A 16,838-nucleotide genomic window follows, 5' to 3' on the forward strand; every position below is an offset into this window, starting at 1 on the left:
TACTTTTAACGTCTTTTATTTTATATTTAATAATAATATATAATAATTGAGAGTGAATACTTATGCAATAACAAGTTCGTTTAACTTTTTAAAATAAATATAATTATTACTCAATATATAGGAATAATTCAAAATGTAACTTTCATTTATTAATTAAACCTCGAAAAAGCATAGAATTTTTTTACTAATAATATCAATATTTTAACGCTTTTTCTTTTGAATAATAATTTTTTTTTTTTTTTGCTATAAACGTGAATTTTTCAATTTTGTAGTATTATTTAAAAAAAATTACAGAAAAAAAATATATATACATGTAAAAGAGATGAATTAATAAAATATATAGTATTATATTTGTGTCAAAGAATTAAACAAAAATACATATATATTTTTTTTGCTTTAATTATATTATATAATTAAAATTTTATCTCATGTATCATAATTTAAGGGATATATATTTCCACATAATTTTATTTAATTTTATATCTTCATAAGTTGTCTTTACAAGAAACGTTATCTTTTTCTCTAAAAATTTCCATTTTTAATTTTTTTATTCTTTAAAAATAAAAATGCATTCTTTAATTTGTCTATAACACTAATTTTCTAATTTGTATCCAGTATTTTTTTTTTTTTCATTATTTATTTAAGATATAGATATTTCTGCACATTATCATATAATTATCAAATTATGTATGTTCAATTTCAAAATTTCGTTTTTTCATAATTATGTTATATTAATATATATATTTCATATTGAATTATTTACACTCTTAGCACATTAGAATTATTATTTAATTACTTTTTATTTAAATTCTATATTATTTTTGCACCTCTTTCATTTTTGTTATATTATTTTGGTATTTTAAATTATTATGGATATAAGCAAAAATATATCTTTAGAGTATATATTTTCATAATAATTTTTAAAATTATATTAATATAATTCAAGTCTTATTATTAAATCTTATAGGCTATATATACTTGATTCCTGTTTGTATTTCCCCTATTTGATTTACTTGTGTATGAGCTCATCTCATGAACATTTTTTTTATAAATATTATTAAGCATTTCTTTTTTTTTAAATAAGTGCTTACGTAAGTATGGTCCTATAGGTGTAAACTAATATGCAAATACTATATGTAAAACGGATTTATAATCATAAATTTATACAATAAATCATTTACATATAGTGTCTTTACTTTTTAAATAGCTTAAAGATATCTTTCTTTACTTTAATATAAATAAAAAGGGGCTAAAATTATTCCAATTATTAATGCAATTATTATAAATATACGTGTAAATAAAGTGTCTAATGTATCATTATTGTATGCAGACACAGCACCTATTTCATTTTTTCTTGCAGTTATTATTTCTATGTCATTACTTGATGGAGTGTAACTTTGAGTTTCCCCATGTTTAGGTGTATTTATACAAAGTATTTTACCTCTATGTTCCTTATAAATTTTACATATAGGCACACTATCGTCTTTATATTTCACACGCACTTCATCAGAAATTCCAGGAAACAAAGTTGTTATATAGCTCATCTTAGGTTGTTTATATATAACCTCCTCTTCATCGTATTCTTCGACATGCGGAGTTCTGATACGTCTCGTCTTGATGACATAAGCTTAACACCTGGAATTATATTTTCAGAGTCCATATATTTATCTATGAATATATTTGAGTCTAAAAACATGTCTGTGTTTATCTTATTTTCTCCTTCATCATTAATAGGATTTCCTAAATTTGAGCTTACTAATGATGAACTACCTTCTGTTTTATTACAATTATGGGCAAATGTTTTACTTGGATCGTTAATATCATAAGCAACATTACATTTTAAATTATTTATTTTTTTTATAGATTCTGAAGCAGAAATATGAGAAATCGATTTTTTATTTATATTTTCTTTTAATATTCCTTTTTCTGTGTGTTCTCTATAGGCCGGATCTTCACAGCATCTTATCTCAAAACCTTCGTTTGTATTAATAACATTAGTGCACTGCATATATTTAATTATCATATTAATATTAGAATTGGTATTATTAGGAACAAAATGCTTTTTAGTTATACTTTTGGAATGGGAAATTGCTTTCTTATCATTATTTCCAATAACCTTATCTCTTAAATTAGTTGACAGATCATCTGGATCGTATTTTTTATCAACTTTGAAATAGTTGCATCCCACGGAAAAAGAATAATCTCTATGCGAATAATATATGTCTTTAATATAATCGACATATTTACTGTACATGTGACAATTTGGATCACATTTAATTATATTCTCATAATTATAAAAATAGTCATGTAAAAGTTTTTCTTCTTTAGAGAGATTAAAATCAAAATCAGAGTTAGCGAATAAATGTTTATTATATAATTTAATATATTTTCTAAACTAATAAGTTTAACAATAATATTCCTGAAATTACCATCAGAGTTACTATGAAAAATTTTGCTTAGCTATTCTATTGTCCAATATGCCAAATGTGATGAATAGATCTTATGCTCTACTTTTCCACCTTTATTAGTAAGAGATCTTTTTATATATGATAGCAAACGTTCACACAGTTTTTTAACATCTCCATTTTCGGAGAGCAAGTTGTTGCATTCATTATTGTAATCAATATCACCATTCTCAAATTCATTATATATAGAATAAGAAGGTAAGCTTTTTAATATGTCACTCTAAAAATTAAAAGGAACATATGAATTGCAAAAATTATAAAAAATTATACTTTACATGAGGAACATTATTGAGAAAAGCAAGAATCACCATTTCAAAAATATTTTATATAATTAATTCCTATTTCAAATATTTAATGTACACCAATTCACTTTCATTCAAAATTCCCATTCTATATAGTAGTCTATTGAACAACGAGATTTATTTTTATATTATAAAAATATATTAAGTATAAATATATATTAAAAATATATACATTTTTATATAAATAATATATGTAATGCTAGGTTGGTTAGTTATTTATAGATTAATATAAAATATCTACATTGCAGATTATACAAAATATATATTTTTATAAAAAAAAAGAAAAAAAGATATATGGCAATGTTTAAGAAAAAAATCATAAATAGTCATATATATCAGTAAGTAAATTTATTTTTATTGAATAATTAACATATGAAAATTCTATTTATTATTCAATTTATTAAGCATTTTAAAACTAGATGTATTTGATATTTCTATAAATAGTCTGTGTTAACATGTGTATGTACTGTTTAACTTTTTTTATTTCTACGTTAATAAGTTTTTATTAAAAGACTTATATTTTGTAAAATATAATTCTTATATTTAATACTGAATATATGAAACACTTAAAATGAAATATTTTTATAAGTTATTATAGTGATTACTAGTAGTTAATATGATTAATAAAATATATCTAATATAATTTTTAAATAATTCACTTTAATTAAAAGTTACATTTATACAAAGAAAAATGTGCACATAACAAAATATTTTTTTATTCAATGAAAAATTAATTTTAAAACAAAAAATTTTAAACATAACTCAATTATTTATGATTAAAAAAATATTATATAAGAATAAAAATTATATTTTCTCATTGTGTGCTGTGCAAAAAAATTGAGTCTTTACTTTATTCTGTATAATAAATTCACAAAAAATATTTATAATTTGATTTATTCAAATTATGGATATCATACATTAATGAATTAAACGAATGTGTGTAATGTGATCGTCAAAAATTTACGAAAAATAATAATTCACATATAATGATTTAATATTTTATTCATCTATATTTTACATTCTACGTAATAAATAAAAATTTTTATATGAAAAATAATTTATGTAAAAACTAAAAAGAAATTAATAAAAGGGCATACATATACATGTAACAATATTAATATATACATAATTTAAAAAATATATCATCGAAAAAATATGACATTGTTATGGCTTGTTAACTCATTTATTTATACATTATTTATACGTTAATTATATGCATCATATAAGTTTTTATGTAAGATTTATGAAACAAAAAAATATAATTTCTATGCTTTAAAATGTCATTTGCTTAATAAAGAAAGGTGTATGTTTTGATATTATATATTAACATAACCTAAATAACATTATAATAATTTATTTGCTACATGATTCTCATGTAATATTTTACGTCTTAACCAATTTGTTACTATATAGATGAAGAAAAAAATAATTAATATATCATATGCATTAAATAGCTAATTGAAATTTATGCTGAATATTAAAGAAGTATGATTTACTATATTTATGAAAACACCAATGTTATTTAATGTAAATATTAAGTTATATGTATACGCGTTATAATGATTTATATTCGGATACTAATGCATCTTAAATATAGTGATTAATATATTCATTTCATTTACTGTATTAATACTAAAATCAGTTAGAATAATTGAATAACAAAGAAAATAATCTTATAATACGTAATACATACATAAATATTAATGTTGTAATTTTATTTTCTCTCATGATTTAACGCTTACATATTATTTGTATATAGTTAAACGCACATCCGTCTTTAAGTATATATTTATATTTTGTAAAATGTAATATTATTTTTAATATAAAAAAAAATAAAATTATTTTATTATTTCCATTTTATATTACCTCTGAATTATGTAATAATATTCTTATAAGGAATTTTTTAGTTCTAGGTTGTACTATATTTTTTTCATTTTCACCAATTGTCTTATATATATTATATTACTATATAATATATATATTAAGATTTTACAAATGTTAAAGTAATAGGCTAAAATATATTTTGTTTAAGCGTTCACATCTCATATATTATTCATGATTTCATAGATATAATTTTATAGAATCATTAATAATATAATCATAAATCTTAAAAATGTTCAATATAATATATTTTTAAGTAGTGCGAATAAAACTCATTTTTTACCATATATTGTAAATTATGAATAAACTATTTTTAAATAAAATGCAATATTTATATTCTTTAGCGTCATTAATATTAGTTATAGTACATTTATTATTATTTTCTTAAAACAAATTAAATAAGGTACTTCCAATGGAATATTTTTATCCCATATAAACTAACAGTAAATTATTATAAATAAATATAAGATTTTGATAAACACATAAGCAAATATTATTTTTTTTTTTAAAAAAAGACTATTATAATAAATAAGCTTATATATATGCTTTATTTTATATACATGATAAAATCCTAATAATCTATTCTAAACGCTGTATCATTAATAAAATTGTATCCTACCTGGATTGTTGGATATTTTTATAAAAATTATCTTAAAAAAAAATACTTTACAATTATAAATATATCATATAAATTATCTTAATTAATTTTAGTTTTATAAATTTTTATATTAATATTACTATAAAAAATCCTAATATAAATTAATATTAAATTTATTATGAAGCATTTTTAAAATCCGATATGTAGGTTCCTTTGTCTATATATTATTGAACTTCATATCATAGATAAAAATTATCCTTGTATATCATTTTTAATTCATATTAATTATATACTTATTTAGTTTCTTAAGTACATAACTATGAATGAATAAAATTTTTTTACATTTGTAGAAGGAATATAGGGATTTCTTATAAAAACTGAATAGTAATTACTCTGAAATGTATTTTCATTTAAACTTTACATTTTTTTTTATATTTATATACATTTCATGCTTGCATTAATCTTCAATTAGAATAAAGAATTAACTTAATGAAATTAACATTTACCTATAAAAATGTGTATTCATTTATTTTTAAATAACTATATTTATATAATTTAGATTATATAATTTTTAAACATATTTATATAATGTTAGAATGATATAACCTTATACATTAGTCACAAGAATACTAACAAATAAGCAATAATATTTTGAGTTTTTAGATTTATACCATTTCATTCTTTAGAAAAATCTAGACATAACATGTATTAATGATCATTGTAATAAAGTGTCTATATAGAAATTTTTTACATTAATTTCTGCTTAGATATTTTACTTTCTATTATTCTTAATTGGTGAGACAATATTATCTTGTATAATTAGTCCTTTGGAATATTATCTTTATGAATCTTTAATTAAAATCATGAATTTTTAATAAATGAATTTAAGAAGGATGAATACTCAAACACGAACATAGAATTTCTTCATGATGTGAATTTGGACATGATTTTCAATTAAGGAAATTGTTCTAAAAAAATATATTTTTCCTTTGTTCTTATCACATTGATGATAGTAAAAAAAGTATCATTATATAATTATATAGGTTTTTTATGAAACTTGTTCTTGTAAATATTATGACATGATTAAACTTTTTAAAGATAATTATTTTGATTTGTAAAAATTAAAAAATATATATATACAGAGGAAGTACACTTATAGCATTTGGAAATATATTTAATTATTAATTCCATTGTTCGTGTACATGCACAATAAATTTTCCTATGTTCATTTAATTTGTTTCACTTATTTTATTCATAATGCAAATAGTGATTCAATAAATATCTTTACTTAATTTATAACCTATGCTTGTGTAATATTTGCCTTACGCATTATTTTAGTCATGCATGATAAGGTTAATATTTATTTTGTAACAAAAGATATTATAATAGAAAATATATGAAAGGCATACATAAATTTTATTATTAAAATAATGTTTTATTTATGAATATATAACACATTCTGTTTATAATATAATTACGTACGTCATCTTTTTACACACTCAAATAAAATTAAAAAAGTAAATTCGAAGCAAGGAATATATTAACTGAGGTATATGCGAGAAAAATATTATACAAAATATAAAGATAATAGAAAACATAATTTATTATATTTTTCATTATATACTTATTAATTATAATATATTAAGCATTACGATATTCTAGCTAATACAAAATATATAAAAATGCAAAGATAAATATATATGTTTAATTTTTAGCAATAAAAATATAGAACAACTATATATGCGTATATATGTTGTGCTCCATATTAATGAATTATCCATTTCATAATAAGAGAAAGTGTTTAGAAATATATATATATATATATAATTTATTCGTAGTTATTACAGAATCAGAAAATTTTAGAAACAGAAACACATTCTTACATATATTTAAGTTTGTAAAAAAAAAAATTTTACTAAAGCGAGAACATAAACATAAAAAACAAATGAAGTATATCTCATATAAAAATTCCTTATGTCATCCAAAATTTTAGGCTTATTTTTGCATTAATATCTCAAAATAATACACTTAGTTATTCATATCTCACGGATTTCTTATCTTTCTTTTAATAGGAAGGTGTAAATAATTTCTGAATTCTGTTATACAATATTAAAAAATGTTATAATCAATTCATAAGAATAATTTATTGATATTGTAATTTTTTGTTTAATAATATTATGAAATTATTCACATAAATTAAAAAAGCATAAGTAAAATTTCCATTTACCTTACAAACATATCAAAGTTTTGTTACTACAATTGCAACAATATATGTTATTAGCATGAAAACTTTTTTACTGATAATATCAGTAGAAATGCTTTCTCCAAACGTGGTATGGAAAATTCTAGAATGTTAAGGTAAATGTGCTTTTTATTCCAGTATATTCGATTTTTGTGAATATACTTAGAATTAAAATTTGGTCATAAATTTATTATCTGCCAATAGAAATTATACCCAAGTTTCCGTGTATTATTATGAATTATATATATTAGATCATATTGTTTTTTAAATTAAAGGAACTATCATTTATTTCATAATTATTTATAATATTGTTATAATTTTTAATCGTTTAATTAAAATGTTAACATAAAAGTGCACTCGGAAATTCGAGTATATTGAAGCTAATTACAGACATATAAAAATCATACTATACCTTATATATATCGTCCACAATTTTAGACAAATTATCTCTCATATATTTTATGTCTCATATATATTATTCTTTTGTAATTTACAAAATATTTAAATTATGGAAGCATAGAATAATTTTTACTATTTTCTAAGTAGGTTTCTGATTTAACTCAATTAAATACCTTATATAAAAAAAGAAACGTAACATTAACAGCGGTTAAATAAATCCTTGAATAAAATACTTAAAATGTTGTTTTAATGTTTTAATGTATTGGATAAATATATCACTTATTTCATTACGAGTATTCAACGGTTATGTAATTTTTTAAAATATTAAGAATTACTTAATAGTTTCAGAGCTTTATATAATTTTCCCTTAAAAGAGATATAATTCACCAGAGTATAGTACAATGCTCTTTTCCATAATGATATATTATATGTAATCAATATTAATTATCACGATTTCTTTCATAATTACTTATATCTTATTTAAGTTTTATATATACAAATTTATAATAAATATATAGTAAAAGAAGAACATTTAGAAAAAAAATTCAAAATTTCATTAAAGTTTATTTCTAAATAAAATAAGATCCATAACAAGATTTTATTATCTACATGAGAAAAATACGAAATCCCTTCATTCTGTAAAACACACAACATATACAAAACGTAAATTTTGCATTTATTAATCTTATTTATTAATAAACATTTTTAATATATGAGCCTTTATGTGATATCAACAGCAATTAGAAACATAGTATTAATGTATATTTATGTGATCTAATATATATATTAAGATCAAAACTATATTAAGGGTACACATGAATAGCATTTGATATATAATTTCCTAAGAACTCATGTCTATTACTCATGCATATATATGTATAAAATATTTACATGCTGATGGATTAAAATTATTGTGTAAGCATGTGAGTACATTATATTTCATAACTGAACTTACATGATTTTAATAATAACTATGATTTTTTTTTTTATTTATTAATATCTTTTTTTCATCTTACATTGATCGAAATGGTTATTTCTGAACATATGTATAAAAATGGATTATGTATATACATATATAAATATGTTGTAAATATTCATAAAATACACAGTTTTAGCATGCATTTTTTTTAAATATTAAAAAGATATCTTAGTATTTTGTAAATAATAACATGAATTAAATAAATGCGAGCGTATATCCTGTATACACTTGCTATTTTCACTAACTACAGTAAAAAAGTAAATATATATATTTCATTTGTAAAATAATAAAATATATTAATAATGTACAATAATTTCATAAAAAAAGTTATTTTTGAAACATTAAAACAATATATATATAAATAGACAACTTGTTAATAAATTAAATATACTATAGAATGTTGTTAATATCACAGGTATAGTTGTGAAAAAGAAAATAATTTTATTGAAATTAAAAAAAAAAATAGAACTCCAAATAAATACAGAAAGTATTTTTTTATATTAGTAATATATATAACAAATATTTAACAAAGAAGTGGAAAAATCATATAACATCGGATTCTATTAAAATATAGTAAAATTATAGCATAATATAAAATATTGCTTGCATAAATGAAACATATTGTATAAAAAAAATGTTAACATACCTCTATAGGTTTACACATATTTATATACAATGATAAAGAAAAATTTATTTATTAATCCTTATTGAATGCTTTTCATAGAAGAGAGGAGAATTTACTATAATTTTGTATGTATGTAGTTACACATAGATTTACTTTGAATTATACCAATTATATATAATACTTTATAAAATATATATAATTTTTGTTTTGATAAAGAAAATATAATAATATTTATTAATTTTCTTTATTATTATTTCACTCTGCTAAGGTCCTTATTATAAATGCTTGAAAGGTTGAATAAAATTGTAATATTTTTTTAAGCATGTTGTGAATTATTTGCTAGAATATGTGCAACTATGTATATCTGAGAATTTGTATAAAATAAGTTCAGAAATTGCTAAGAGTCCTACATGAAACTATATTAATAAAAGGAAAATATAATTTTAGCTAAAAATAAATACAATTATAACTTTGAAAAATTTTATCTAAATTTATTTTTGCCGTAAAAAGATGCAAGAATGTTCCTATATTTTTTTGGTTTACTAATTTAATACTTTATTAAATTTATATATATATAATTTTTATTAATATTTTTATAAATATATATATAAATACGTTGAACCTTCTTTAATATATTTCTGATGTTATCATTAAACACTGGCAAATCAATTTTAATAGTCAAAACTTATATATTATAAATAATAATGTATGAAGGAATTACGTTTCAAGATATAGTTATGAATAGAATTTATTGCATCAAATAAGAAAATTTGCATTAATTTTTAGAAATATATATATTTAAAATTGTTCGTTCATTTATTTAATTCACAACGTTTATTTTCAGATATGTAGAGAATATTATACTACTTCATCATTGGTGATATATATAACGCTATAAGCGATATTATTTTATTTATAACATGTATTTTACATAGTTTTAAATGTATGCATACTTTTTTTTCCTTTTACCTTATTTTTTTTTTATGATTTTCTTACTTATACATTTATGCAAGTAAATATTGCTACTGAAATAAGAGTTCATGTTATATTATTAATATAATATATGGATCTAGTAAAATACAACTACATATATCAAATATTGTGCTCATATATTTTGAAAAAAAAAAAAGAAAATAGAAATTTTATCTATTTATTTTAAATACGCTTATAATACCAAAATATTATAAGTTCAATTATTTAAATTCCTAATGGAAAAAGAAATAAAATATAAATTAATAAATATATATTACATAACGCTCATTAAAAGGCATAAAGTTTATAAATATACAACATATATTATATAAAACAGTGCTCCATCTTATGTTGCATATTTATGTGCTATAAACATTTATAATGAAATTTTAATATTAAAAGAACAATTCATTGACTTTATATATAAATATCATAATATTATATAATTTTAAATATACCCTAATGGCACCTAGATACTGATATAATTATTGGGTTTCCTTCCTTTTCTTACATTTATATAACCAATTATATATGTATAAGAAGTAATAATGAATAATGTAGAAAGTATGTCTAAAATTATATAATGTGTTCTATATTTTTAATATCTTTGTCAATTTTATAAATGCACACATAATGCATTAATTTTCGTGCTTAAATAACATATATTCATTAAAAATATTAATAATAACACTAAGAGATTCAAATATATTTACTGAATCTAAATTAAAAAGTAAAATATTTAACATAAATATATACATAATAATGTTAAAACTAAAAATAAGTAAAATTATGACGTTCCGAAACATACATCTGAATATATGCAAACAAAATACACAAAAAGATGTTAATATGTATAGGAAATATTTCCTTTAGTCCTTAGAAAGCTATTATTGTATCATAATAAATTAAATGCAAAATTAACATTTCATCCTAATATTTATTATATATATAAGAACATAAATATTATTCCTTTTGATAAATCATATGAGAATAAAAATGAAAAATATGCAAAAACAACAAAAACTATTATATTAGTGTTTCAAAATACTAAAATATAAAAATGTCATATTAATAACAGCCATCTATATAAATACATATTCTTTAAAATTCAAAAAATGTCATATAAGTACAATATATTTCGTTATTATTCAAAGAGCTATAAGGTTTAATGATATATGTTTTTTTTAGATATTACTTCCTACAAATGTATATAATATTCCTAAGTCATTTTGTTATTATATATAGGTATATTTTAGTGTTTGTATATATATTTTATAAATGTATATTATACATTTTATTTTTCTTGAGATTCATATTTGGTTTAAATTTCTCAATGATTTGATGATATAGGTATATACGAATTAATTCTGTATTTTTCTTAATATTTACAGTATACCTCTTTATATAATATCAAACATAACACAAACATATTAAAATAGAAATTTATAATTTTTACCCTAATATTATACCTATATTATTTTTGTAACTTTCAATTTCATATATATTTATATTATTAAGTTCGCGTTTAATTTTAGTGTTTCAGGCATATTATTATAATTCAAATGCTATTTTCATAATAGCTGTCAAAAGATTTGTAAGCAATATTTAATTTGTTGTAATCATTTTTCGATAATAATGATTCTGTTTTATTTTTACAAATATATTTTTGTATGAATTTATTACATTTTATTCTATTATTTATCCATGTTCCTAACAGGGTGAACTATTAAAATAAGGTAATAATAAAAAATATATTAAAAAAAAAGTTCATTACTAATTATTTTACCATGAGTATTAATCATAAAATCTGCTCTTAAATTTTATTTATAGATATATATTTTATTACTTTGTATAACATTATATTTATCGTAATATATCCGAAAAAAATGAAACTTATAATGAGTAACTTTTTAGCTGAAAATATATTATTGTATATACTATGTGTTTCAACATAAGACATTTGTTCTGTAGAACTACTTTCCGAAGGTATCGTAATTTTTGCTTCAATTGATGAGGATAACATTCTTTTCAATTCCTTGATCACTTCATTTTCCTCAGAAATTTTGATATTAATATTTTCTTTAATATCCATTTTTAAAGAATTTAGAAAATTATAATTCAAAGGAAAAGCATCAACTAATATAGATTCGGATTTTCTTTCATTAGAAATAATTGCCTTTTTATTACCAATACTAGTTTTTATATATTCATATATTTTATTCCATTTCTTGTTAAGGTATTCATCATACATAGTATGTGAATATGTTTTATTATCTAAGTAACTAATATCATCTTTAAAATCATAAATTTGTTTTAGTATACATCTTCTTAGAGTAGATTCAACTGATTTTCCTCTTTCGCACTTATAATCAGAAGCGCTAAGTTTATTATTCCATTGTTCTTCAAGCATAGCTATCATGTCTATATTTGCTCCACTATTAAAATTTGATAATTTTATTATTGATTTTACAAAATCTAAGTAATAATTAACATCTCTACAACATTTTTGATTCTTGGAATCTATAATGCACTCTTTTCTTATTTCATTATAAGAAATTATAACGTCTGAATAATATTTTTGTATCCATTCTACTACATCCGAAGAATTTCTTGAATTAGTTTTAGATAATAAATCATTGATATTCGCGCTTTGAAGTAATTTATTTATATATTTATTTGAAGGTAGGTTATCCATATTCGTTTCCTGGGGAATATGTTGAAAATATACCATAAAGTAGATATATCGCATTTTATAATAGAAGGAAATAATAATAATTATAAATGTTTACTATAAATAAAATAAAATGACCTCATTTCCAATAATTAATTGTTTCTACAATTAATATATAATAGATTCTTTTATGAATAACACATACTTACTATATACGAGAATTTCTATGTATGAACAATAGAAATTTATCATATTACTAATTTTACTGTGATTTATATAAACATATAATATATATATAGATTAATGCTAAAAATAAAAGACTCAATATTTATTTTATTATAAAGAATGAATTATAGTTTCATATTTGTATAAATATTTAAAAAAGTATTATTAATTATTAATGATAAATACATATGATTAAATCTTTGAGAGAGGAGCTATAAATAATATATATAAAATTTTTAATACCCATACAATATTCTGTTCTAACAAATATATATTTTAAGAAAAAAATAGCGAATATAAATATGTAAATATTTATATATTTAAATTATGCGAAAGAATATAATTTTTATTTTTATTCTGAAATGCATATATGATTTAAGTGTTCTTCAATTATTAAGGAATTAAACAATTAATATGATATATATGATTCTTTTTTGCATAAATTTAAAAAATATATATAAATTAGTAATTTATTATAACTTATGAATTATTGATATATGCTAATAAAATTGTTGTATTAGACACCATAAAATTGAGTGTATGTATAGTGTAATAATAAAATAATTAATAAAATTATTGTTAAATAATTCAACAGATATTTTCTAATTTAATCATTTACAGCATTATATGTGCAACTTTTTAATAGTATAAATATAAAATATATATACATCCTTCCTACATATTATAGTACATGTAATGTAGAGTTATTGTTAGATAAGAAAAATTTAAAATACATAAAAAGAACTTATATCTATACAAATGCAATAATGTATTATTTCAGGAAAATTATAATTGTCGAAATATCTTTACACAAATGCATTATGGATAATGAATATTAGGTATTGCTTTATATTTACAGAAGTACAAGATATAATAAAAAATTATATATTTTTTGTGTTTCTATTTTTTTAAATACCTAGAATGCTTTATTCTATAAATAGCAAAAATGTAAAAATAACCCTTTCTGTACAGAATAAAACTACATTTACGTTGTAATAAAATAATATGATACATATAAGTCTTCATTAATCTAATTATTCATATTTCATATTTTTATCATAATTTTTTTATTATTTATAATTTTATGTAAAATATAAAATAAATAAAAGTGTATTCTATAAGACACAACATAATATTTATGCGCATAATAGTGTAATATATGTAAATTTATTTATTACTATAATTTTTATTTTCATTAAAAGAAATCAATACATTAATTTTTATACTAAATATTATAGTTATATATTAGGAAAAATTATATAAAATGAAAAATAAATACATAATTCATATACTTTTATTATTTATGAAACATATAATTTATTATTTTCTAATCAAAAAGAAGACCTATTTTATTTTCTACTGATACATATTAATCTATTTATAAATATTATTATACAACACTAAGAGTCAAAAGGGGAAAAAAACTCAATAAATTATTTGGATGTATTTATTTTTTTTATATTATATATAAATAATATTATATTAATACATTACATCCTATATTAATTATTATTCATTCTCTAAATGACGTATTTAATGTAATAATTACCATATACTTTTATATATCCTTGTAAAGAAAACACATTGTTATTCACTATTATGATTTTTTTTTTTTTTATATTTATTTATAATGACAAATTTTAGAATATTTTCCTATTGTATACTTAAATATTCTATAACTAGAAAAAGTATATTTTTTTTAATAGAAAGAAAACAAAAAAATATGATGATTAGCATAATATATGATGGAGAAAAATTAATATATATGCTTTTCTATTAAGAAATTTATGAAAATATAAAAATGATGTATTAAAAACCATAAAATAATTATTAATGACCTAAATTTATAATTTTATAATAATTAATCCACTAATTATTATATTTGTAATTTATAGTCATATTTTTAACTTTTTTTTATGTGAATTATATTCCGATTTTATTTTTTCACATTCATGTTTAATGTTAATGGTTTAAATTTATATTTTCAAATTCTCTTAATTTTACTATTATTATACAAAAATTAATAGAACATAGTATAGTTTATTTCATTTATTAGCATGAAATATATGTAAATACATATGAATTATGTAAGGAATTTTATGTATTATATATTATTTAACATCAATTTACTATACAACATAATTTTATACTATTAACATATGTGCCCATTTTTATATATATAAATCATCTGTTTTTTTTTATTATAAATATTATTTCATAAGAATTTTGACACAAAATTATCATATATATAATAGTTTATTACAAAAATAGAATTATTTTTATACATAATAATTATGTACTTTTAATATTTCCAATGATTGTTTATGTTTTTTATCAAACAGTACACAGATTTATAAAATAATAGTAGATTGAGCTGTTAAACACAAATTCTATTTTATAATGTTCATATATACATTTTTAAACTGTGACTATTTTCAATATATTATTATTTAACCATTACTATATATATTTTTGGTGTATGCTGAATATATTTATTATAATTATATTTTCACCAAACATCAAATGTTACATATTGAATGTGAATTACAACAATAATTTATATATCCTATTGCATAAACAATGAACATTTTTATTTTTTGTGATCATAAATATATAATCTTAATTTATAATACATATTATTATCATATTATTTTTTTCATAAATGAGATTAATAAGATATCTAAAATTAATTTTATGTTGTAAAAGGAAGCTTAAAAATAATATGATATATAATGTAGCATGATAAATTATGTAAAATGTATATAGTTTTAACAAAATATTATTATTGTAAAAATAATACGTGGAAAATATGACTTAAACAATATTTTATTTACATTAACTACGTCAAATGAATAGAATACAAAAGAGATCATATTCCAATAACAAATATATATTACGGAAAATTTCATGTTATTCATTCTCCACGAAAAAGGTAATAGCCCACATTTTGCAAAATATGGTCACAAGAATTTAGATAATTGCAAATTATATTTATTAGAGTGCTAAATATCTTACTCGTAAATATTTGAATTATTATGGAGACATCCAAATGTCATATGTAAATAACAGGAAGGAAATATTAATGGAAAATATCTTTAAATTTTCGTAAAGATATTTCCTATATAAATGTTATGGATATGGTTATTCATATCATGGAATATAGGTAATAACATTTCCTTGATTACTATAAATAGACAACATTTAAGAAAAGTGTCAATGAGGAATTTGACTTATCTATATTTATAAATTTGATTTAGAATTTTGATATTATTTTCTATTCCTACTCTTATAAAATATAAATTTATGTAAATTTACATCGTCCAAAATATTTATATTATTAAGGTTCTTTTGATATTTTTTGTTTATTGTACAAATGATATAACAGAAATGTGAAGTTCATATTTATACATTGTCATAATTTCTGTTTATATACATTTATGTATGTATCAATAGGAAAACGATATGTGCTAAAATAAATG

The 16,838-nt window shown here is 19.1% G+C and overlaps 2 protein-coding genes across 2 annotated transcripts; both read right to left on the minus strand.

The window, feature by feature from the left end:
- Nucleotides 1-1,229: 1,229 nt before the first annotated feature.
- Nucleotides 1,230-2,854, minus strand: PGO_003135 (variable surface protein; the record flags this gene model as incomplete). The annotated part of the gene is made up of 4 exons (XM_028691255.1): nucleotides 1,230-1,544; nucleotides 1,607-2,395; nucleotides 2,512-2,685; nucleotides 2,828-2,854. 4 exons carry the CDS (start codon nucleotides 2,852-2,854, stop codon nucleotides 1,230-1,232), a joined length of 1,305 nt encoding a protein of 434 aa, XP_028547056.1.
- Nucleotides 2,855-12,021: 9,167 nt separating this feature from the next.
- PGO_003140 (variable surface protein) lies at nucleotides 12,022-13,386 on the minus strand (the record flags this gene model as incomplete). The annotated part of the gene is made up of 3 exons (XM_028691256.1): nucleotides 12,022-12,186; nucleotides 12,310-13,167; nucleotides 13,351-13,386. The coding sequence occupies 3 exons, from the start codon at nucleotides 13,384-13,386 to the stop codon at nucleotides 12,022-12,024; spliced, it is 1,059 nt and encodes a 352-aa protein (XP_028547057.1).
- Between the last annotated feature and the right edge of the window lie 3,452 nt (nucleotides 13,387-16,838).

Source organism: Plasmodium gonderi, assembly GCF_002157705.1.
Source record: "Plasmodium gonderi DNA, contig: Pgo-contig_361, whole genome shotgun sequence".
Classification (NCBI taxonomy): Eukaryota; Apicomplexa; class Aconoidasida; order Haemosporida; family Plasmodiidae; genus Plasmodium; species Plasmodium gonderi.